Source organism: Diplotaxodon limnothrissa, linkage group LG22, assembly GCF_057381915.1.
Source record: "Diplotaxodon limnothrissa isolate DT_005_m linkage group LG22, D_limnothrissa_male_GT1.1, whole genome shotgun sequence".
Lineage (NCBI taxonomy): Eukaryota > Metazoa > Chordata > Actinopteri > Cichliformes > Cichlidae > Diplotaxodon > Diplotaxodon limnothrissa.
In genome coordinates this window covers 9,232,993-9,255,426 of record NC_140616.1, presented here as the reverse complement: position 1 = coordinate 9,255,426, position 22,434 = coordinate 9,232,993, and the positions used below count along the sequence as shown (strand labels likewise).

Here is a 22,434-nt window from a genome sequence, read left to right as displayed (position 1 = left end):
GAGTTGGCTACAGCAGACTGCTGCTGACTGGTTTTATAACCAGAGGGAGATCCATGTATTATTCTTTGAACTGCTTGAATCATTAAATCTAACTTGAATTGGACCAGAGCTGACCACACAACAGCAGCAATAAACCTTTCTTATCAAGTTCTGGTGTGGAGAAAATATTTTTCTATAAAGATTAAACTTTATTAAATAATTTAAGTTTCACCACAATTCAGTCCATATTAGTCATTTACATTTTTTAATACTTTAGTTTGACCTAAATCACAGAAAGCTTTATTAAAGGCAGGACTTGCGCTGGATTATTGATCCAGCATGAACCAGATGATAAGCATTACAAATATTTGTGTTTAACTTTATAGGCTCTTTATTCCATTTTTAAATGTTATTACAACCATGGCAATTTATATTTTTGTCATGAAATGCATTAAACAAGTGTCTAAGATGTGCTTTTTGTAATCCCATCTAAAGCAAATTGTGGTTTTAACACAGAAGACTCACATCAACATCTGCTGTCATGTGATTAAGGTGCCCAGTGTGAATGCATTCATTATTTCCTTGGTCTTATGTTTTCCTTTGAGGGGGAATTTTTAATTTTTTATGATGTTCTATGAAAGGTTTGCAGCACAAACAGGCAGACTTGGCCGAGGATACTAAATGTCCCATTAAACCCCAAATTAGTTGATTCTGCTTTGGACAAATTACAAAAACCCCAAAGCATGTTCAACAGTTTACTGTTCATTTGAGGCCGCAGAAAACAAACAAACAAACAAAGAGTCCCTTTCTTTGCTCTGAGAGCTGTGAATGCTACAATCTATGCAACCTGTGGTGAAAGCTACGTCTTTATGTAAATACAGTCCTATGATGTGCATTTTGTATAAAATACTTTTAATTACACATGAACAGTCATTGAATTACAAACTACATGGGCAGAACTTCCTCTTTTCTGTCACCCATTACTTCAGTCCTCATCCTTTCACACAGCAGAGCACAGCTCCTCTATCTCCCTGCATCAGGCTGACAGCATGCAGGCTGGTAAACAAAGCAGGCAGATACAAGTCGTGCTAGCCAACTTCAGTCATCGTCCTCTTCCTCGGAGGAAGAGCGCATCACGCCTCTGCTGTCGTCTCTGTAACACCGGGCCAGCAGGCGCAGCTGCTCCAGGGCCTCCTGGTAGTCTGACACTTCAGGCCCTTGAGAAAGGAAGCTGGGGGCAACACGGCGGATGTCGAAAGCACTCACACCGCGATGCAGCTCGGAGAGCCAGGGGTCGAGCGCAGGACCCGACTGGAGGGAAGTCATGACGGGTACGGAGGAGACGACACGGGGCGTACCTGCAGAGAAAGATCATTCATGAAAACCTATAATAGAACGGCTCTGCGTTACACACAGACAAAAACAGAAAAACACTCACTGCCAGGCGGGGGCGGCTGGCCCTCCAGGAAGCCCTGAGCACCGAGGGATTGACTGAATATCTGCGGGAAAGGTGGTGCCAGCTCACTGGGAGTAGAAACCAGCTGCAGAGCCCTGAGACAGGGATGACAAGATGATGGAGAGAGCAAGGGTGAGAGATGAGAATTTGTTAGGAAAAAAAAAGAAATAGCAAGTGTCACGTGTCAGTGCAGAGACTCACAGAGGAGCTGAAGGATAGAAGGATCTGATGTAGGAAGCCAGGACGTCCTCTCCGCTGTGGAGACTGTGCAGAGGAGTGGGCGGTTTAGTTCCTGCAGCCAGCGAGCTGGTGAAAAGAGAATAAAGGGGGGGGAGCAAGTTGTTTATTCAAAAATGTTGACAAAACTGTCATTCACAACCTTAGCTGAAGTTTAACCTAAAGTCATTAGCATAAAGACACCAGAGCAACCTCCCCGAAGAGAGTCCAGTAACCATCACAGTGGCAGACATCCAAGAACAGGTTTCCAGTATGAAGAGCTGGACAACACCTGTTATCAGGTACCCTGCTGAGGCGCCTGTATGCAGTAAGGGTCCTAGGCTAGACCCCTAATGCTAAATAAGCCTCCAGTATGAAGAGTTGGACATGAGGGAGAGAGATAAATATGAATGCTACGGTAAGGGGGACCCAGGACAACGTTCAGGGGGGAGATATCCACCAGAGTGGAGAAAGGCACTAATCAATGCAGCACAGGAACAAGCTCTGAGGCTGGGGTCTATCACACACCAGCTATCATAGATGAAGAAGGTCAGTGGTAATTTCGTAGGGGCAGAAGCAAACTTAAACTAAAGAGTCAGAGTAGAATATAACTGACTCAATAACTTCATTCTGACCTGATGAGTTTCTGGCCTTCGAAGCCTTTGAGCGTCGCCCACTGGCCGTAGCATCGGCCGTCTCCTGCTTCAGCGCACCCAGACAGAGGCCTCCACGGCAGTACGTTGGTGTATGTGCTCAGGGCGTCAGGGAGAGAGGAGCCGTGCATCATGGGAAAGGGGACGGCACCATAAGCAGCCACGACCTGTGATTTAAACATTGGTTACCATAATCTCAGGCATCTCCACAGATAAATAACCTAGCTGCAACATCCAGCTAGCTTGTGAGACTTCATGTCCTTTATATACCTATAGAGCTTCGAGCTGGTTCCTTTCATGACTTGATTAAAAAAATAAAATAATATTTGCTGAAGGGGGAGGAAAAAACCCCCCAAATAAACGAACAATTGTTAAATACCTTCCTCCCTGATACAGCCAAGTCATCTGCCAACTGCCACATGGGGACGCTGTTATTTCTCAGCCTGTAAGGTGCAGTAAGGGTGTCCAATGCCAAAGCCAGGACAGAACTGGAGTGGTACCACAGTGAGGGCTGGCACAGAAGACAGACAGATACATGTTTATATATAATCCTGCATACCTGCACATATAAACTGTGTTTCTATGAGTTGAATTATCTCTTTAATCAGAGCTGTGCCAAAGTTTAAAGTTTGAGTGCTTACATTTGGATAGAACATAAAATAAGTCGGTACAAGGTCTTAAAATAATTGCTTGTTGACCAAAGGACACAATAATAGTACTGCAGCCAGTCTCACATCATAACTGAGGTGGGTGAACGTCGTGGGAGAGGACGGTCGTCTTCCCAGACCACCTCGCAAGGTCAACGGGCAGAACAAAGAACTGTGACTGGCCATGTGTACCATCCCTAAAGTGCAGTTCAGCAGGCGGTAGAGATCCTTCACTGGCGTCTGTTCAAACAGAGACAACAAATATAAATAAAGAAGCCGCGTTACAAAACATTTGCTTTTAAAGAAAGAGACACTCACTGAATCTGGGTGACTGACGGGTAACAACCCCCAGGTTAGGATGCCCCTTCCTCCGTAAGAGTCGTGAAGCAGCTCAGTGACCTTCGACCCCAGACCTGCAAAGCCATCAGCCAAGTCGCACAGCACCTGGAAGCCCTGAAAGGAAAAAAAGGATTGAGGAAGCACAAAGAGATATGCAAGAAGATGGCAGATACGAAATGGTGTACAAGTAAACTTTGATTAGCACCTTTTTAAAGGTCTTACAGTACAAAAAAATATTTCTAATTATAGGGGAGAGTGAAATGGAAGAGTTACCTGAAGGTAATCGCACTCCTCCACAAAGAAGTGCAGCCTGTCCTCCAGCTCCTCGAGCACCGACCCCTGGAGGAGAGACTCGCCCTGGCCGAAAGCCTCCAGACGGTGAGCCTCTCTGAACGCCCATAAAAGCAAATATAAAGCACTCAGTTTAAATACCTCATAACTGTAAGTCAGCAAGTCTCAAGAAGCCTTTTTAAGTGTGGTGGAGAAGCAGTTGTGGGTATGTTTTAGATCTTTATTTCATTCTGTCAACCAATTTAAGAATTTAAGAATAGAATTAATTTAGAAAACTAACTGAATGTTCTTTAATTTTATTCTAAAGTATTCATGTTTCATCTAATTACTTTAATAAAACAAAAAAATGACAGATTGGATACGTGAAGTTGTATAATAAACTTGTTTTTCTGCCTTTTCTTCCATACTGACCCACAGAGAACAGTCAGTTTTAATCCTGATTGTGAGGGAAGGCTGACATCTAGTGGTGAAACGCAGGTGAGGGCCTTCCACTCTTATTTTGTGGTCTAATATATAAAAAGTTTTCTCTGTCATAATAATCTAGATCTGGAGAAACTTCTTTGATGACAACATACAACAGTTTGCATAATGAGGTTTGGAAAATATTGGGAACATTTCCCAAACATTTTAAGCTGTTTCGATGAGATGTGACAGGAAATTCTGCACCTGCAGTTTTTATGTTGAAGTTATGGCTCTGACTCCTTTAGAGGTTCAAAGTAAGAAGCATCAACAAACTACAGGTAATGTTGCACCCGCCTTACCCATCGTGGTTGTACTGGTGGATGACCGAGATGGTCCGAGGGTGCAGGTGGATCCTGAGGAAGTCAGACCACACCTTCACGCTGCACTCCAGCCTGTAGCTCTTCTGTACTCTAGCCAGGTGGCTGTTCACTGTATCCACACTCAGTGACCTTGCTGCTGGGAGAGATTGGTTTTTTTTTAAGCTCATGTGATGATTTTGGTACAGAAACTTGTTATTTCATGCACGTTTGGTTGAGAGGTTTTCATACCTGAGCACTGAGGCTGGGAGCTGGAGGGAAAATCAGCCTCTGCGAGTATCTCCCCTTTCTACACACAAAGAACAGAATGACGGGCTCAACTCTTTGGAGACATCTCTATTGAGCTATTTTTTTTTCTGGAAATTTGCTCTCGCACAGCCAGTTTCATCACTTATTGCATTCTGTGGATTAATTTGGGAAGCTATGACACACAGCAGTGCATCCTTATTTATTACTTACTTATAGGGATTTTTACAAAGAGAGAAAGCAACGGTGATCTGTAACCTGGTCGCAGTCAGTGATGACACGCATGTATGCGAGTCCCTTCAAGCAGTCCAGGGCATGACACGCTTCGACCCGACTATAACTGTAATGTGTGTGTTTGTTGTGAAAATCTCTTTGTGTTCGTTTTCATTTCTACTTGAAATACTCACATCCAACTTATCAAGGTCTTCAAGGAAGGAGTTCTTTGCAGGAGGACTTTCTTCGTGCATAGTGATACTTCCATCCCTGCCAAATTTAAAAAAGTTTTCAGTATATACACTAAATATGAACAGTCTTAGGACCAGTGCATGTAATAAATGGATTAGTTAAGAATAATGGCGACTGTCAGTGCAACCCCTTAGCCTCCTAGCAGATTCACCTATGTATCAATTACAAAGTCCTACATTGGCTCATTTTCATGTCATCGTATTCACAAAGTGTCCATACCACCTGCCCAGTGGGGTGACTACAAATACTCATTCCTTTTATCACCACAGGGTAAAAAAGGGATATGCTATAGGATTTGATTTGTCCTATAGATAAATAGATTTAAATGTAGATAAATATCTATATGTAAACAAATAAACAGACCAAAAAAAACAAAAAACAAAACATGTGACAGTGTTGAAACCAGAAAACAACACAAATAAAATTTGTTATACCAGGCAGAAAACAAATAGAAAGGGTCTTGTTTACCATGTGACAGCAGACGTGTCCTTGCCTGCATCGTACAAACTTCCCTCCTGTCGCAGAGTACGAAGACTTCCTGTTACAGAATGAGAGAAAGACGGTCAGAATTCACCAAAAAAACAAAAACAAAAAAACAACAACTTTGTAACAAGTGCTCTAAATTAATGCTAACATATTATATTTCAGTCAGTAAACTGGACAAAGTAAAGACACAAAGTTTCCAGTATTTCTAAAAGCAAGTTACCTTTGAGATCCATGGCAATGAGTCGTGGTGTGTAGGTGACGTGGCCGCCCAGAGTCTGTCCTTCACGAAACACGACATCGCTCTGGATCTCACCTGGCGGTGACTCCGGATCGTACGATAAAGATGCATCCTGCAAACAAAGAGAGGAGCACCTCTGTTTATCTGCTAGCACGGTCAAAGCAATTGAACAATGCTTACAGAAATTCACAAAGCAAACGTATCATTGTTAACAATCAACAGTCCCGTTCATGAATGTATATACAACAGGTTGACAGTAAGGTGCAACCCACTGATTACATGGTCGAACAAGAACACCAGTTTAGACTTCAACAGAAAACATTTAAAAGAGCACAAATCTGGGGGGAAAAAATGAAGAAATCTTTGCACAGATGAAACCTAGATCAACTTGAACCAGAACACTGGAAGAGAAAAGTAAGGAGAAGGAGAGACACTGATTGTCATCCCAAGCATACCACAGTATCTGTCAAACATGGGAGAGGCAGTGTTGTTGCATGGGCACATATGGCTGACAGTGGAACCAGGTTATGAGTGTTCGCTAATGATGTGACTTGACAAAAGTAACAGGATGGATGCTGATGTGTACAGGCCTGTACTTTCTGCTCAGTTGAGCCAAAAGCTGTTAAATTTATTAGACAGCACTTCACAGTGTAAAAGAATAATGACCCCAAATCATCCTGCAAAAGCAACCTTAAATATTCCTCCATGACCAAATCAGTCACATGATTTCAACCCAATTCAGCATTTTTATTTTTTTTAGCTACTGAAGACAAAACAAAAAGCAGAGAGACCGACAAACAAGCAGCAACTGAGGGTGGCTAAAGGAATAGCTTGATATAGAGCACCTAAAAGGAGATGGGGAGAACAACACATTTGATGAGGTCCAATTTTGGATCTTTATCCATTTATTAAAAATAAACCTTATGTTTTGAAATACGAAAACTTTTTAATTGAGCTAGAGCCTTTGAAAATGGGGAGACTATATATAATAATATTTGCTTTAAATCTTGGACCAACAAATTATGGACCTAAATGCTCAGGTAACAGTTCTGAGTGTTTTTTATGAAAAGCTCGTAACAGTTTGCTAACCTGCTAATTCAGCAGCTTTAGCCACACAACTGTTGGCGGTTATGCCTCTGTTTATGGTCAATGCCATGCTGGTCAGTTTGACCATACTTCGTGTCCCAGTCTGTCAAACTGAGACTAACCAGAGCTAACGGTTCACAGCAAGCTCACAAGTTTGACAACACATGCACAGCTAACGTTAGCCAGCTAGCCTAACGTTAGCCTTGCACGCGCACTCCTCACCTGTAAATTCCACCAGTGAGTTCCCGCAAAGTTGGAGTAATGTCCGAGCTGGAGGGTGATCACCTCTCTGCAGAGGCTGCTCATCGTGACGAAAATCAACACGCAAGACAGAAGATAAAGCCCACAACTACGAGCATGATGGGCATGTTTAGAATTGACGGCACTGAGAGGAGACGAGCTAGCAGCGGCGACGGCTGCAAGCCATTGGCTGACAGGAGAGTAAGACGAAATGTGATTGGATGGATCAGCGACGTCAGTATGATAGTTTGGTTTCACTGTGCCTTATATTCACGTGGGGTCCAACCATCCAGTACTACAGTACTGCGTGTTTGATTGTTTATTAGACTGTTTCAAACACTCAAAGAGTATGTGACAAATATTTATATTAAAACTCATCTGAGGCTTTTTAAAATAATGCAATAGTGAACACAATAATATGAGTTATGAGTAATAAATATGTTTATATACATTTTTAGGTAATGTGATGTTTGCTTTGAGAATGATTTGATGGACAAGTATAAAAGTAGAGGATGTAGAGAAATTATATGATAGGTGCACCAGCCTCAGAAATTCCTCTGCCACTTCTGACTTCAGTCAAACAACTAACTTTCTGGTTAAAGTTTAATTGTTTTGTTTTGTTTTTTGTTTTTAAATGTATGACATAAGTTTGTAGAAGGTTTACCCGAAGTACTTTGTGTTTGTGTACAGCTGATGCAGAACCTTTCAGATAATTATTCAAATATCCACGCTCCCTGAACTTAAAGTGACGATCAGTTATTTATATTTCCTAATCAGGTTTTTATTTTTACGTTTTATTTTTTTAATTTATTTATTTTAAAGAAGTTTAGTTTCAATGAGTTTCCTGAATGGATTTGCTTGATTTAGTTTCTTTTTTATAAAAACATGGCCAGGTACAAAAACTTAGATGAGAACGCACATTTAAAACAAACCCTTTTTGAAGACAGCTGAATCACTGTCCAGTAGACATCAGAATTCTAAGCAAGCAAATACACTAAAGGCAAAACTAATAATTAAAACTAATTATTTGTATATGTTTTGTCTTTTGGTTTATTTTATGAGCACACAAAACAATTCAAGATCCCATTTTTCTTTCAGAAGTGCAGTTTTTATTTTTACTTCGGTTAACTAAGATATTATTCAAGTTTAAATTTCAGGTTTTAGTTATCATAATAATGGGATTTAAAAAAAGGTATATTTTCTACTGTAGAATCTTTAATATGCTTATGATGGCATACCATTTGTGTTCTGTGCAATTTATATGTCGCTTTTAACAAAGCGTAGCAGTCAAAGGCAAAAATAACTTTCAAACACAAAGTTATTTATTTTCCAGTGTCCATATGCTCTGCAGGAAGTAGTCTTTGTCTTGTTTTCAGGATGTTCATCTCATCAAAGTGTAACTCTTTTAAATCAGGTGTTTGAATGTGAGAGAAGACTGCAAATGAGCTGTCTGAAGACATTACAGAGAACTCAAATGTGAGCAGCTGGTTTTTATTAAAGTCACAGGGAGTGGTCGAACAAACACATTTGATGACTTTAAACTGTTGAATTAGGGTTTTAACTTATGAAGCGATGGATAAATGAGCAGTCCAGGCTAGTTGTAGGGTTTACTGGCTTCCACTGAAATAGGACACAAAGGACTGAAAAATGTCGCGCACATCCTGCATCTTCCCCTTCAGGGTGGATCGCAGGTTGTCAGTGGTGTCCTCAAGGCGATCTTTGATGTCCTCAGCTGTATTCTGAATCTTGAGCTTCATGTTCTCCATCTGAGACGTCAGCAGGTCCTTCAGGGTGGTGATCTTTGTCTGGGCGTTGTCTCGCACCTGAGCAAAGTAAGGGTCCAGTCTAGTCTTCAGGTCCTCCACGTTCTCAGAGGTGCGGGACTGAAGCTCCTCGAAATACTCTGTGACGTGTCTGAAAAATATATGTTTATATTTATATGCTTATTAATAGCTTAATCATTAAGACATTAAGTCAAACTGAAAAATAGACAAAAAAGTGGTAAAAGTTCCCACCAAGGTCAAATTCTTTCCTTCTTTCACACCAAAATGTTTCTTACATTTTAAATTCACCAGCTAAAAAGCATCAAATCCTAATATCTGAGCTGAGTTTGGGTTATTTCACCTGAATAATCCACTCACTATCTGTTCCTTTGTTTTTCTACACTGTTAAAACCCCCCAAATGTTGTTATTTTTCTGGTGAGGTTGTCCCACTCACCTCTTGATCTCCTGTGTGTCCTTGCTGAGGCGCTTCTTCATTTTACGGGTGTAGGTGGCAATTCTGCTCCTGACGTCGTCGGTGTTCTGCTCCATCATGGTCTGAAGCTCCTGGACGTACTTGTCCATCTGCTCTCGGGCCTCAGTCATGTGTTCACGGAGTTTGTCGGCCATGAGCTGCAGGTCTTTTCCCAGACGATCTGCGGCTTCTTGAGTGTAGGGAGCCAGCTTGGTCTGCAGGTCATCCTTGTACATGGCCAGCTCGGCCATGCTGTCCTGGATCAGGGTGCTGTTCATGGACGGGAGAGGAGATGGATCGGTTTAGAGGTTTTGTCTGTGGTTTTGATGCATTCAGGATCCAAAGGGGGTAAAGCACTGAATCATTTAAGATAAGTAGAAATATCAGCAGATTTTAATTGAAACACTGAGAAAGATTCGGTAAACTGTAGGACTAAAGCAAAACTCAGGAGACGCACAGGTCAAAGTTCAGCTCTCAAAATGTCTCACCTCACTGCAACCTGCTGATCAGACTCTGACACTCTGCTGTTATATAACAAAGCCAAAGCCCAGCACCATTTTGTTAAGAGCGTTTCTGTTGTAAATTCAGTGTTTCTAAGTCGTGGAGTTAAACTTTAGTAACTAGATAGAAGCAATTTGTATTTAATTTATGAAGTGAAAATTTCTGTGAACTTAAACTTTAACAAAAATATTGAAATTAATGGTTGGCAGCTGAACTGAGACACTGACTGAGACAATTGCATGTTACTGTTTTATATTAATAAAGGATAAAATCTATGAGCTGGATTCAATTTTTAATCACAATTTTAGTGATTCAAATGCAGCCGACAGCCGAGCAGCACTGATAAAAGTCAGTATGCTCGACTACGATTACAGGAATAATTGAACTCACTCCAGTTCCCTGCTGATCTGGGAGCTCTTGATGTCCTTCACCACTACATCAGCCTTTGAGTTCAGGTCCGTGATGTAATCCCTAAACTTGTCGACTGTGGTTTCCCAGCTGTCCTGCCAGTCCTGCTGAAGCAAGCTTCGTGCGTGGCAGCCTGGTTTGAACAAAGGAAAACATGTCAAATGGTCACTTTTGAATGGTTATCCATCTTTGATCAAAAGATGCAAATTGTAGTATAAGGCTTTAAAATTATGTTTTAATTTGTCAAATCTGGGACCTATGGCAGCATTTAACTGTTAAAGGACAACTCTGATGACTAAAAAAGCTGCAGAATGCATAGTTTGTTTTATTCAGTATGTAACTAAAAGTTGAGTTGGTGTAGGCCGCATTTTTGCAAAATAAAAGCCCCCAAATGTAACAGGCGCTTACATCTTACGTCCTCATTTTCTTCTCACTCCTGTATTCTACTTTGCATCCACTTTTCTTTCTATTATTTGACCCTAAATAGACAATAAACTCACCTGAGAAGACTGCCAGTGCAAGGATTACTGCAAACACCCTCATGATGACCAGAGATTAGGACACCTGGAATATGATGTACAAATAAATTTTAGTTACAAAAGACTAAAAAAAACGTATTCAAGAGACCCTTTATTGACAAATACATAACATTTTGTTGTCTAAATCATCTAACTCTCATTTGATTTGATTAATGAATCTAATAAGTATTCAAATATTTTGGACTGCAAAAAGAAATTCGACTTTTAAAGATTTCAGATCGGTAATGTTACCTCAGCGATCTGATCTGTGACGTCTGTGAGAACGACTGAGCTCGTCTCCCAGTATTTATACAGTATGGGGGCTGTTGATGTAATCACATGGATGTCAAGAGGAATTCTGACCCGTGGCCGAAGTTCCCGACTGCGTTGTTGTAACTTTATTGCTGAGCGTGTCGTTTTGGCTCCACGTCGCACACAGAAAGGAGACGTGCAGACACAGGTCAGAAATAGTAAACACTTTTGGACTCACGGCTTCCTCTCTGGATCTTCTGCTGAACTTGTGTTTGAGTTTGTTAACTAAAATGTGATTCTTTCAGCCACTCTGCCTCGAGCACCATCACATGATCAGAGAAACACGATTTTTGGTTTTCTTTTACCGTGACCTTTTCAGCCAGTGCCAGCTGACAGCACAACAATGACGAGGTTAAAGGTCGTTTTTTTGATATCACTGTTCATTGGATCTGGTTCAAAGTCTTCTTTAATTGCCACTGTGTTCATTTCTAGGACTGATATAAGATGGGAAACTTTCCAGTTAGCAAGTTTGACACAGAACAGAGCAAAGTTAATAGCTTTATTGTCTGCAGATGTGGGAACTTACATGTAGCCTTCTTCTTATTAAATATATATGTAGAAAATGTGATACATTAAACATATAACATGCAAAAAACAAAAAAAAAATCAGAAAAGTCATGAAGACATCTACACTAATATACAAATATATTGCTTTACAAATATTTAGACCAAAAAAAACTTCTATTTTTATTTTATATTTTTTATTTGTAAGAAGTCAGAAATTAATCAAATATATCATTCAACCACTAAAACTATTTTTTCTGTTCAAGAATCGCACTAAATTACTGTCATTTGGCATCTTAATCGAAAAATAATAACATGCTTTACTGGTTTTTTCAGCTGTTTTCTAAAATAGTAAATGTGAAAAATAATTGATAACAAAATTATTATATTTTAGCATTAAAAATATATAATTTTCATTAAAGATGTTGCACTGGTGGATAAACAAATATAGAAGTATAATATATTTTGGTAATTATGAGCATGTTTAACACTGCGGCATAAACCTTACAATAATACATTTGTAAAGCACTGTACAGTAACATTTATGTATTTTAGCATAAAGGAATATTGCAATCCAAGCACATTGTGTGTAGTTGTTTGATTTATTTTTAACAGCCAAATAAACTATTAAATTTATTACTTCATGTTGACATTACTGTTTGAAATTGTGTAATTAAAACAGATAATATTCAGTAGTGCATTTATTACACACTAAATTGTTTTTATGCATTTATTTAGTTTATCGATTTAACAGTTTTGCTTGTCTTATTTTTTCTTCTTCTATTTTGACCTCTAAAAATCAGTAAATAAAAACAGCAACACTAAAAGTTATGTGATCTTTTATTTTAACGAGTTACAAGGCACTTAACATGAATAAAAACGAATGCCTTTATTTATCAATTTAAATAATAATTTTATCATTATTTATTAAGTTTAATATTTATTTGATATATATTTTTAGTGAAACAGCAAAGAAACCAAACTGGAAACTTCTGTATTCTGACAAAGTGTAATTAATTATCTTTGTAACCAATAAAACAAACTCTGTGCTTTGTAATTAAATTAATGCCACAGTATTTTGGCAGCATGTGGAAACACTTTTAAAGAAGTTTACTTACCAATCAGAGGTTGGGCCCTGTGAGTATTTGGTTTGCATGACAGTGAAGACATATATTTAAGATATGGGAAAAAGGTGGAGAACTAGAGGATTTTGCTACGGAGAAGAATGAGGGCAAAGAGAGAAACACAATGTGTAAATGATGAAATCACTGGTGACCATGTGACGAGCAAACGTTCAACCAAATCTGAGCCCCTGTACTGTTAAAGATATCGTCCCGATGCATTGATTGAAAAGTCGCTCTCTTCTTAAATCCTACTGAAAAAAATGGTATGATCACCAGCCACACCGACAGGGCGAGGGTGGAGGGGTTGACGGTTTTGTTCAGTATTTACTGAGCTTTTGTTCCTTTGTTGCTTTTTTAGAAGCTGTCTTCCTTTGTCTTGTCTTTGTGTCCCCTTTATTTCCCCTCTTAGAGATTCCAAGCCCTAAGCCTCATTCTTCATTGTGGTTGACTTTGCCCACCTGTGTCCTTTGGTTCCCTGCATACTTGTTCTACTTAAAAGTACCTAATAGTTTATGGAGAATCTGCAATTTTTAAAAAAAGTTAAAAACATGTGTAATGTTTGCTGCAATATTGTTCTTTTTGATGTTTCACCCATAAATACAGGGCAGCTTTCTCATTTCTGTTGAACTGCAGAATTAACAGCTGTATCTGTCTTAACCTTTCCTGAACAGTGAACATGCCGAAAGAGCCAAACAGAAGATCAAAGTTATCACAGAGATAACAGTCTGACCTAGTAGCAAAACCTATGTAAAGTCAGATAACACTGGCTACCAGATCAAGTGAGGCAGTAAATTTTTAAAAAAGAGGCAGCTGAGTGCATTTTGTTACCTGATGGTGATGATTTTTCTGCTCATCATTTAAACGTTTGATTGTTTTTTCTCTGCAGATTTGCTCGGTTTGTGTTTGTGAGATTTTGTTAAACACATAAAGGTGACCGTGCTTGACTTCATTTGCACATTTTTTTAAACATCACATGTATTTTCTCTTTCTAACACAAAGAAAAGACCAAAAGTTCCTTGAATGTGTTTATTGTTGTTTGTCAGATAACACTTTTAGAGGTAAAATGTAACATGTAAGCCAAGAGCCCTGAGAGGCTCTTTCACAGATATAAAATCTGTAACATGAGGTATTGTGTTTTCTATGTAGACATTAAAATCCACCTTGATTTAGCAGCAATCACTGATGACAAGGCAGAAGAAAATATCTGACACCTAGTTTTTATTCTAGTCCATTTACAGGGTCAGTTTTAAGCACGCCCGTGGATCAGACCGTTGATTTTCTGGCTTATCTGGGTCATCTGGGCCTCAAAGCTCCTCTGAAACTCCTCCAGGCTCTCCTGCATCTTCTCCTTTATCTCCTCTGTGTAGGGCACCATCTGAGCCTGCAGCCGGTTCACTTTCTGCTCCAACTGCATCTTCAGCTCCTGGCTCTTCTGCTGCAGAGCAGCCTTCAGGGCCTCTGGGTCCTCAGCGTAGGAGGCCGTGTCTTTCTTCAGCTCCTCCACCTTGGCCAGCAGCTCCTCGGTGTAGGGCTGCAGTCGGGCCCTCACGGCTTCCAGATCCGTCTCCATTTGGGTCTTCAGCTTTTCTGCCTCCTGGGAGAACTTAGACATGAAGTCCTGGGCCAGAGGAGCCACCTGAGTGCGCAGGGTGTTGGTGACCGTGTTGATGGCATCAGTGCTTGTTGCAATGAAGGTGCTGCAGAGATAAGCAGAACTTTGAATTAAAACTTCTTCGTCTTCAAGTTTTTTCTGTCAATATAAACTAAAGCCACTTGAAACACAAAATTCAAGCTTTTTAAGCACTGTAGGACTCTTACTTCATTTCCTGTCCCATTTCGGACTCTCTCATCTTCTTCAGGGACTCCTCAGCGGTCGCGGTTACCTTTGCAACGTAGTCCCAGAAAGCATCTTTCACCATTTCAGCCTTCTGTTTGGGCTGGTCGTGCCATGTGACGTTGGCATTGCAGCCAGCTACGAGAAATGAGGCAAAAGCATTTCTCATTCACTGTTGTTTGTGAATATCATGAATACTTCTTGATCAAAGATAATGGATGAGAAGTCTCTCACCAGTGAAAACGGCGAGGACGAGAACCACGAGGACCTGCATGTCTGACGTGGCACCTGTAAAGAAACTCAGTAAAATTAACAGTTTGTGGTGATTTTTGTCAGAGAAGGCAACAAATCTCACTGCTGTCCTAACTGGTGCACCTTCTGTTCAGTCTATCAGCTGCTGAATGCTGTGTGTGCTGTCAGGACTCAGTATATATAGGCAGCCGGTCGTGTGGAGGAATCAGGAGTAAAGTCCAGCGCTGAGTGCTGTTCTGTCATGGCTGCTTCCACATCACAGGAGTGCTAACAGTGTCACTGCACACATCTTTCAGAGCAGCATCTGACCTCTCTCACTGCTGACATGACTGACATTTTGGTGTTTATTTTGGAAATCTACAAATTCACACATGATCAGAACTTTAATTCAATTTTACATCATGTTTTTTGATCTGATCAACTCTGTGAGGCTTTCTGTTTTCTGCATACAAACATCTGTGGGTTGGCACTGAATGGAAACTCCTTTTTTCTAGTGCACAAAAAGGTTTTTATAAACTCTTTCATTTAACAAACTATTATCACCAAAAAAAACTCCAAGACTGGTTGAAATCAAAACTTTGATGCTCTAAAGACGCCAAAGGAAGCACACTGGTGCTGAAAAGAGAGAGGACAACACTTCCACTAAAGGCAATGGTGCGGATCGCCTGCTGGGGCCATAACTAGACAATAAAAGCAAGTATCACACAATTCTTTAATTTAAAAAAACAGACCTAACATGCAGAATTGACAACGAAGGGCAGGCAGGGGGTGAACAACAAAGACTAATACTTACATAATCACTAATAAAACATACGAAACAAAGAGAAAAGAACTGCATTTTGATACAACATAACACAAGTCCAACAGTGTTATTGTGTAATAGGGTAGAATTAGAGAAAAGGAAAACAACAAAGATAGATGAGACCACGAGGAGCAAACCCTCAAAATTAATATATAATAAATAAATAATGAAACAGTTAACTCACTGAGACAACACTGAGATGTAGAGAGGGGGAGGAAGAAAAGGGGAAACACTTCAGAGCAAGGAAGGAAGGACAGTAAAGAAAGTAAAACTAAGCATTAAAACACATAAATCACAAGTACAAAGACTCTGACAGGCAGGTAATTTAAAATGAATGTTTCTTTCAATTCATCCTCTGAGGGGATGTTGGAGCCACATGTTGTGTTGGTTTTTAACACATTTCCATAAGCCAGACTAGCATCGTCACCATCGTCTTCATCTTCTTCTCCCAGTGATTTCCAGTCCTGCAACAGTTATTCTACTGCACCGGAAAATCCGGAAGTTTCCCCTACTTTAAAAAGTTATGCAAACTTGCTTCCTTAAAAAAAAACTAAAAAACAACAACAACAACAAGTACAGTTCACATACTTTGACTCAGGACAGTCATGGTAAGGGAACTCTTTCACTGTACTTAGAGTAATTTAATTTCTAAGAACTGGCAAATATTTGTCTGGAACTAATTCATTTGTACTCCTAAATGAGAAAAATCAAGTTAATCTAAATGTCCAGCTAAGTACTGGCAACTTTAAGAAAAAGAAGTTTTTCACTTGTTAAATTGATTTATTTACAGTAGTGGATTAAATTTTCATTTAAAACATATTATTGTTTTTGTTAAAGCCTTAATGCTATCTTTATTTTAACTTAATTTTAATTATCTGCTTCTTTTTCTTCTTCTTTTTGCTGCTATCCATCCACAGACCTTCTCTGAGGTTTCCCTCCAGCCTGGCAGCTCCATCTAGTGAGAGAAAACTAGAATTTTTATGAGTTACACATTAATAATCAAGTTGTCCATGTAAACAGTCGAGTTTCTACCATTTCTCTATTGTACATATGTAACTGACCCATCTGGTTTTACAGATTCACTTCATCACAGAGTCTCAATAAAGGTTGAATAAAAAAAAACTTTAGGCATTGTTTTGATTTTAAAGTGAGAAACAGTAGATGTAATTTGTTTTACTGCAGTGCAAACAGCGTGTGTCACAAAGAAATCTCAGGTCAGTCAAGTGTGAGTCAGACTTGGTGCCCTCTGATCTGAAAATTATCTTCACTAAAGAACGTCCTTTGGCTGTTCCCTCTCAACAAACTGATAAGAGAAGCTAAAGTCTTCCTCTCAGGACAAACTGCTGATAAACACCACGCTGTTTTCAAATGATGTATATATATATATATATATATATATATATATATATATATATATATATATATATATATATATATATATATATATATATATGAAAAAAGACCTTGAAGCAACTGAAACAAGCGTGTGGAAGTTGGTAGACTGAAAAGATTTTCATTCAGTTTCTAATAGTTTACAGAATTAAAATTGTGTAGCTGTACAGATGTTAAGTGTAAGGCTACGTATTTGGGAAGAGTGAGGTGGAACTATGAGGGCAGCGTGTACGGGGTTAGGGCTGGGTTATGTTCTCTGAGACGTGCCGTCCAATCACGTTACAAATCCTGGAAACCTTCGTAGCTGTAAAGCTGTGTGGTCAATGAGTCTTGCTTTTATTAGTCTTTCACTAACTTCACATACTGTGTATGTAAATATTTCTTTAATTTCTCTCATGTTTTAAAGCCCTCACTGTGTGCATATTTTTATTCTTTAGTCTGCTGCTGTAGCACAGTAATTGTGGGATCAATAAAGTATCTGTCGAGCCATCAAAAAGCCATAGACTGTATATAAAAGACAGAAACCATTCATGTGCAAGATCAGGTACAAAGGTCCAGAAAATGGTACAAAAATAACTTGAAGAAACATTAATAGTTCATAATTCCTGGATTTGTGGTATATGAAGCGTGCTATATTCATTTAGTTAGGTTTAAATTCATTAACAAAGTGTCTGAGAGTTTGCTTGTTGGTCTCTGAGATCAGATGGGCAGATATTTAACACACCGATCAGCACAAATAGTAGTAGGCATCTACTAATTAGGGCAACAGAAGACTTCTTCACCTCTGAAAATCCACCAGTGGTTAAAGTTTGGGTTCAGTTAACGTCCAACCATTGTTATAGACTTTTCACTTGGTTTATGTCAGTTTGTTTCTATTTCACATGCAACTTTAAAAGTCTAATTTGTCCCAAATTTCCATTAACACAGTCTCAGAAGCCACGAGCAGAACAAAAACGGTAAATAGGTGCAGTTCAGTGACTCATATCAGTGGAGGTGAGGTCAACGGCTGCTTGTGTTGGCGCACCTGTCAGTCAAAGCGGCCACTCCCCTTAACTCTAAGCCTTTAATAAAATCCAAATAGATGATTAAATAAAAATAAAAGAAAGACCATACAGTTGTTATAAAGGTGTAAACCAACCAAAGAGACCCAAAACAATTTTTGTACCAGTCTCGTCTTTATTTCATCAATACAAATAAAGACTTAAACATGGTGGTCTATGGAGGAAATCTAGCCAGCCTCAAATGGAAATTACAGGAGAGGCAACCTGGTTTTCCTGTTTCTCCTGAAAAAAAAGCTTTCACGAGTTGTTTTCTGCTGCACCTGATTCTGTTTAGGATGTTCAAACCTAAAGAAAAACTACTCTAACCAAGCCAGATTCCAGTAAGCCTGTATCATAAGATATGGAAACACTAAGATTGTGACGTGGAGTCACAACAGTGACAAGAAACTGTCCAGCAGGGCAACCAGAGGAGGACTTTAACCTTCAGCGTCGCTATAAAGCCCGCGAGCGGTCGTCTGCACAGCACAAACCATCAGACAGTGAAGAAGAGACAAGCTGCATCTGTAAGGTAAAAGATCTTATTTCAAACTATATAATCTTAAATCAACCACTAAATCCAGCTTTAAACTAAGCACCTGTTCTCTTCATCCAACAGCATCAACTTCAATCATGAAGACGCTCATCGTTCTCGCTCTTTTCTCCGGTGAGTAAATCTTCCCTTCAAATTAAAAGCGAACCCATTTTAAATCACAGCTGATCAAATTAACCGTCTGCTTTCATCCACAGTTTGCAACGCCAACGTCCTGTGGCCAGAGCCTCCCAAGTCCAACCTGGAAGTGGTGAAAGATGCCTTTTGGGATTATGTTGCAAAGGCCACACAAACCGCTGAGGAGTCCCTGAAGCAGATCAGAGAGTCCCAGCTGGGAGAGGAAGTGAAGTAAGAGTCAGCATGAGGAGTCTGAAGAAGTACAAAATATGTACATATATTATATGTTTTCAGTTTAATAACTTCCTGTTTCTGTGTATCAGCACCAAGATCTCTCAGAGCGCCGACACCGTGAATCAATACGTCGCTACGCTGCACACTCAGGTGGCTCCTTTGACCCAGAACTTCATGACTCAGTTCTCCCAGGAGGCCGAGCAGCTGAAGGCTCGCCTGGAGAAAGACCTGGCCGCTATGGGCACCAACGCAGAGGAGATGGTGGCGAAGATCCAGATCAAGGTGGATGAGCTGAAGAGTGGAGCTGAAGCCTACGCTCAGGCCATGGACCCAGAGCCCATGAAGGCCGTCCTGCAGCAGAAGAGCCAGGAGCTGAAGGAGCAGCTGGAGCAGAGCATGAGCCAGCTGCAGGCCCAGATGGTTCCCTACACCGAGAACATGAAACAGAAGATGGAGCAGAGCCTGGAGGAGTTTCAGAGGAACATGATGCCCCTGACCCAGAGCTTTGAGACCCAGGTGGCTCAGAAAACCCAGGAGATCCAGCAGAGGTTGGCTCCCTATGGAGACGAGCTGAGGGAACGGCTGGACTCCAGCGCTCAGGACCTGCAGACTCAGCTGAACGCCCTGTGGAAAACCTTCACCAAGATCGGCCAGTAAATGGACTCTGTCTCAGTCTTAAGCCTTAAGCGCTTTCTCTGTATCACAAACCAAATATTTATTTCATCTTCACTCCTGTCTGTTTTATGAAATAAAAATCCAGAAGTTCTGCATTTTCTGCGTCTTGATTATCATTAAAGGTGTGTCAGTAATTCAACGAGCATGTTTAATCTCTGAAAAGCTTTACTCGTAAAAAGTTGAACATTGATCTTACCAGTTGGGGAATGGGGGGGAAATGGGGGGGAAATGGGGGGGAAATGGGGGGGGAGGGGGGGGGTCAAACTCACTTTAGTTTTATGATCTTGTTTTTTTTCCACATTCAGTTTGTAATTACACAGCACAACAAACCTTTAAATTTAGAGCATTGTGAATAGTTAAAATACTTCTCTGGAATTTTCATACTTTGCAAAGGACCTTTTGGTGGGCCAAAGGTTTGACACCCTCCATCTAAAATAGCATAATGTATCGCTCACCTACAGATTAGTAGTAGCGGTAAATAGGTGCCCCAAGGTCAATAACTATTCATCATAAGTAAATACCAAGCTTCAGTGGCGCTCATATATGTACTGGTATACATGTTAAGCTTTAAATGTCACTGGAGGAGTGCAATTTGTCATGATGTTTATGTTCTATAGGCTGATAATCCTGAAGGATCACTATTTTCATACCAATTAAACATGTGCATCTCTCATGTCTCAAATTGATTTATATCTATTATTTATACTTCCACTTGTTCTATTTACTTTTTCCATTAGTTTTTACTACCTGTCTCCAACTTCTTTTATTAAATACATCTAAAAATATTGCTGTTGTGACAAACAGCCTCTGGGATGTACTTCTGGTTTATGGATCTAACATGCGGGAGAAAATATCTTAACAGAGAAAAGTCCTTTGGCTGTTCCCACAACAACCTGATAAGACAAAGGAGCAAAGTCTCCAACCCAAGATAAACTGATGAACAATTCAAATGACGCATAGAGAGATTGAAGCAAATGAAACAGTTATTCAAGCAGCTCACTCTGTTGTACTCCGAGCACAAAATGATATATGTGAAAGATTTCATTCAAAAGTTCTGTTTTACTTTCAATTTGTTAGAAAGTGATTAATGCCACCTCTTATTGATTTGTGGGTTTTGTCTTCTTTTTAGGACATTGTAAGGCAGACTAAGAGGGGCTAATTCTGATCTATTTTCCACCATAGAATATATTTACTTTCAGTTTCTAATAGTTTATGATATTAAAGTTAAACTGTCGCTGGATCCTAATGGTTGTTACGACCCGTCTAGGGCCAGGCCATAACATGAGCGAGGCACTCGCTTCCCCCCCAAGACCCAAGCAGTCACACGAAACCAATCCGTTAGATATGAGGTGATTTATTTACAATGTGAATAAAGAGAACCAAAACGGGAGTGTCAACACTTCAGGGTGAGCCAAGGCCAAAACAATAAACAAAACAAACCTACACAAATCCCGCACCCCTGACCTTACCAAAACAAAGTCAAAAATAAAGACAGAGTCTGACCTCCTTAACTAACTCAAAACAGGAGAAAACGGGTGATCAAAAGAAAGGCAGCTCACCCCTACCCACTCCACTTCCACAACTTTCAAGCGTATACTGCAGCCAGCGGCTACCACAGGACTACTGCTGGGTGATGAGGAGAAACGCGAGGGCCTCTCCCGCTGTAGCACTCCAGCCTCCTTTTAATGGGCGGGTCCTCCAGCTGGATCCAATCACGCCGGGGCAGTATATCCACGCACCAATCGGAACAGGGCCCTGGCACAGCTAAATTAACATAGAAAAAACACAACACCTGCACAAACAAACACATGGACATACAAGTTCGTAACATGGTGCAGACCAGGAGATGTGATGCCCACAAACTACAATAAATATAAGGCAAAGAGTTTGTGTGGGTCAATGAGGGGCATTTACCAAAGCTGAGCCTGAACTTTTGACATTAAACATTAAAACTGCATGTTATAGATTTGCCATTTGAATATGACAAATAAGCTGTAATTTATTACAGTTCCTCAACTTACTATAAACATGAATGGAAGCTGACGTTTCTTTCTGAACTTCTGTGGTATGTTCATTGCACTTGTGTATTCCTCTTTTTCTATTAGAACTATTAACGCACAGCCACAAACAGTTTCAGTTGTACAGTAGAAATCGATTGATCCTCTCTTTGAGCCACATGTTTCTTGTGATGCATTTGTGGACATCTGGAAACTAGAATCAATCAAAATGTGGGATACTGATTCAGTACATACCCATACTACAGTACCGATTGGCAAGCTTAGTTACACTGACAACAGAAAAAAAAACTTGGCGTGGTAGATTGTTTATACGTGGTATGCAGATCAGCATTGCTGCCTCACAACAAGAAAGTCCTGGGTTTGAATCCAGCGTGGGATGTCTGTGGGATGAGTTTCCATGTTCTCCTTGACTCTGTAGCTTCCTCCCCCAGTCCAGAATCACGCATTTTTGGTTAATCGGTGATTCTGCTGCCTTGTCTACTCATTTAGCTCCACTCAAACAGAACTAATCCAATAAGATAGCGGTGAAGTAACCAGTTACGTGCTGTGAGGGGTGAAATTGAAGTTTTTTTGTCATCACAGATGATGAGAATGCCTTTAGTTCCTCCTCACAAACCTGTGATCAGGTGTAGGCTTCTTCTCGCCCTATGACACCCAGGCTCCAGCTCTGCTACAACCCTGAAGCAGACTGATGACAGATGCTGATTATCTGCCAAAACTGGGTCATTCTTGAAGGTTGCCAGGCAGAGGTAATTCAAATTCTGTGAAATAAACGATATATTGTTGAGGAGAGCAA

At 40.1% G+C, this 22,434-nt stretch overlaps 4 protein-coding genes across 4 annotated transcripts; 1 reads left to right on the top strand and 3 right to left on the bottom strand.

The window, feature by feature from the left end:
• Positions 1-371: 371 nt before the first annotated feature.
• msto1 (misato mitochondrial distribution and morphology regulator 1) lies at positions 372-7,275 on the bottom strand. Its single transcript, XM_085345839.1, has 14 exons — positions 7,104-7,275; positions 5,778-5,907; positions 5,540-5,609; positions 5,014-5,089; positions 4,592-4,649; positions 4,343-4,496; positions 3,564-3,678; positions 3,270-3,404; positions 3,039-3,191; positions 2,684-2,815; positions 2,287-2,471; positions 1,637-1,741; positions 1,418-1,530; positions 372-1,337 (listed from the first exon to the last, which is right to left on the bottom strand). The coding sequence occupies exons 1-14, from the start codon at positions 7,185-7,187 to the stop codon at positions 1,078-1,080; spliced, it is 1,770 nt and encodes a 589-aa protein (XP_085201965.1). The 5' UTR covers positions 7,188-7,275; the 3' UTR covers positions 372-1,077.
• Positions 7,276-8,391: 1,116 nt separating this feature from the next.
• Positions 8,392-11,114, bottom strand: apoea (apolipoprotein Ea). The gene is made up of 5 exons (XM_085345982.1): positions 11,037-11,114; positions 10,767-10,830; positions 10,249-10,399; positions 9,340-9,627; positions 8,392-9,035 (listed from the first exon to the last, which is right to left on the bottom strand). Exons 2-5 carry the CDS (start codon positions 10,807-10,809, stop codon positions 8,729-8,731), a joined length of 789 nt encoding a protein of 262 aa, XP_085202108.1. The 5' UTR covers positions 10,810-10,830; positions 11,037-11,114; the 3' UTR covers positions 8,392-8,728.
• A 2,856-nt stretch (positions 11,115-13,970) lies between these two features.
• On the bottom strand, positions 13,971-14,832 carry LOC146609392 (apolipoprotein A-I-like). Its single transcript, XM_085346468.1, has 3 exons — positions 14,793-14,832; positions 14,543-14,696; positions 13,971-14,421 (listed from the first exon to the last, which is right to left on the bottom strand). Exons 1-3 carry the CDS (start codon positions 14,830-14,832, stop codon positions 13,971-13,973), a joined length of 645 nt encoding a protein of 214 aa, XP_085202594.1.
• Positions 14,833-18,546: 3,714 nt separating this feature from the next.
• LOC146609391 (uncharacterized) lies at positions 18,547-19,602 on the top strand. The gene is made up of 4 exons (XM_085346483.1): positions 18,547-18,573; positions 18,661-18,708; positions 18,792-18,942; positions 19,035-19,602. The coding sequence occupies exons 2-4, from the start codon at positions 18,675-18,677 to the stop codon at positions 19,600-19,602; spliced, it is 753 nt and encodes a 250-aa protein (XP_085202609.1). The 5' UTR covers positions 18,547-18,573; positions 18,661-18,674.
• The last annotated feature ends 2,832 nt before the right edge of the window (positions 19,603-22,434 follow it).

Coding starts and splice junctions, on each gene's coding strand:
- msto1 (XM_085345839.1), bottom strand. CDS start 7,187: ATGAGCAGCCTCTGCAGAGAGGTGATCACCCTCCAGCTCGGACATTAC. Junction 3,679..4,342: donor CACCAGTACAACCACGATGG/GTAAGGCGGGTG, acceptor ATGGGCGTTCAG/AGAGGCTCACCGTCTGGAGG. Junction 3,405..3,563: donor AGGAGTGCGATTACCTTCAG/GTAACTCTTCCA, acceptor TTTTCCTTTCAG/GGCTTCCAGGTGCTGTGCGA.
- apoea (XM_085345982.1), bottom strand. CDS start 10,809: ATGAGGGTGTTTGCAGTAATCCTTGCACTGGCAGTCTTCTCAG. Junction 10,400..10,766: donor TGCACTGGCAGTCTTCTCAG/GTGAGTTTATTG, acceptor TGTTCAAACCAG/GCTGCCACGCACGAAGCTTG. Junction 9,036..9,339: donor GACACACAGGAGATCAAGAG/GTGAGTGGGACA, acceptor TATATTTTTCAG/ACACGTCACAGAGTATTTCG.
- LOC146609392 (XM_085346468.1), bottom strand. CDS start 14,832: ATGCAGGTCCTCGTGGTTCTCGTCCTCGCCGTTTTCACTG. Junction 14,697..14,792: donor CGTCCTCGCCGTTTTCACTG/GTGAGAGACTTC, acceptor CATTTCTCGTAG/CTGGCTGCAATGCCAACGTC. Junction 14,422..14,542: donor GAAATGGGACAGGAAATGAA/GTAAGAGTCCTA, acceptor TTATCTCTGCAG/CACCTTCATTGCAACAAGCA.
- LOC146609391 (XM_085346483.1), top strand. CDS start 18,675: ATGAAGACGCTCATCGTTCTCGCTCTTTTCTCCG. Junction 18,709..18,791: donor CGTTCTCGCTCTTTTCTCCG/GTGAGTAAATCT, acceptor TTTCATCCACAG/TTTGCAACGCCAACGTCCTG. Junction 18,943..19,034: donor CAGCTGGGAGAGGAAGTGAA/GTAAGAGTCAGC, acceptor TCTGTGTATCAG/CACCAAGATCTCTCAGAGCG.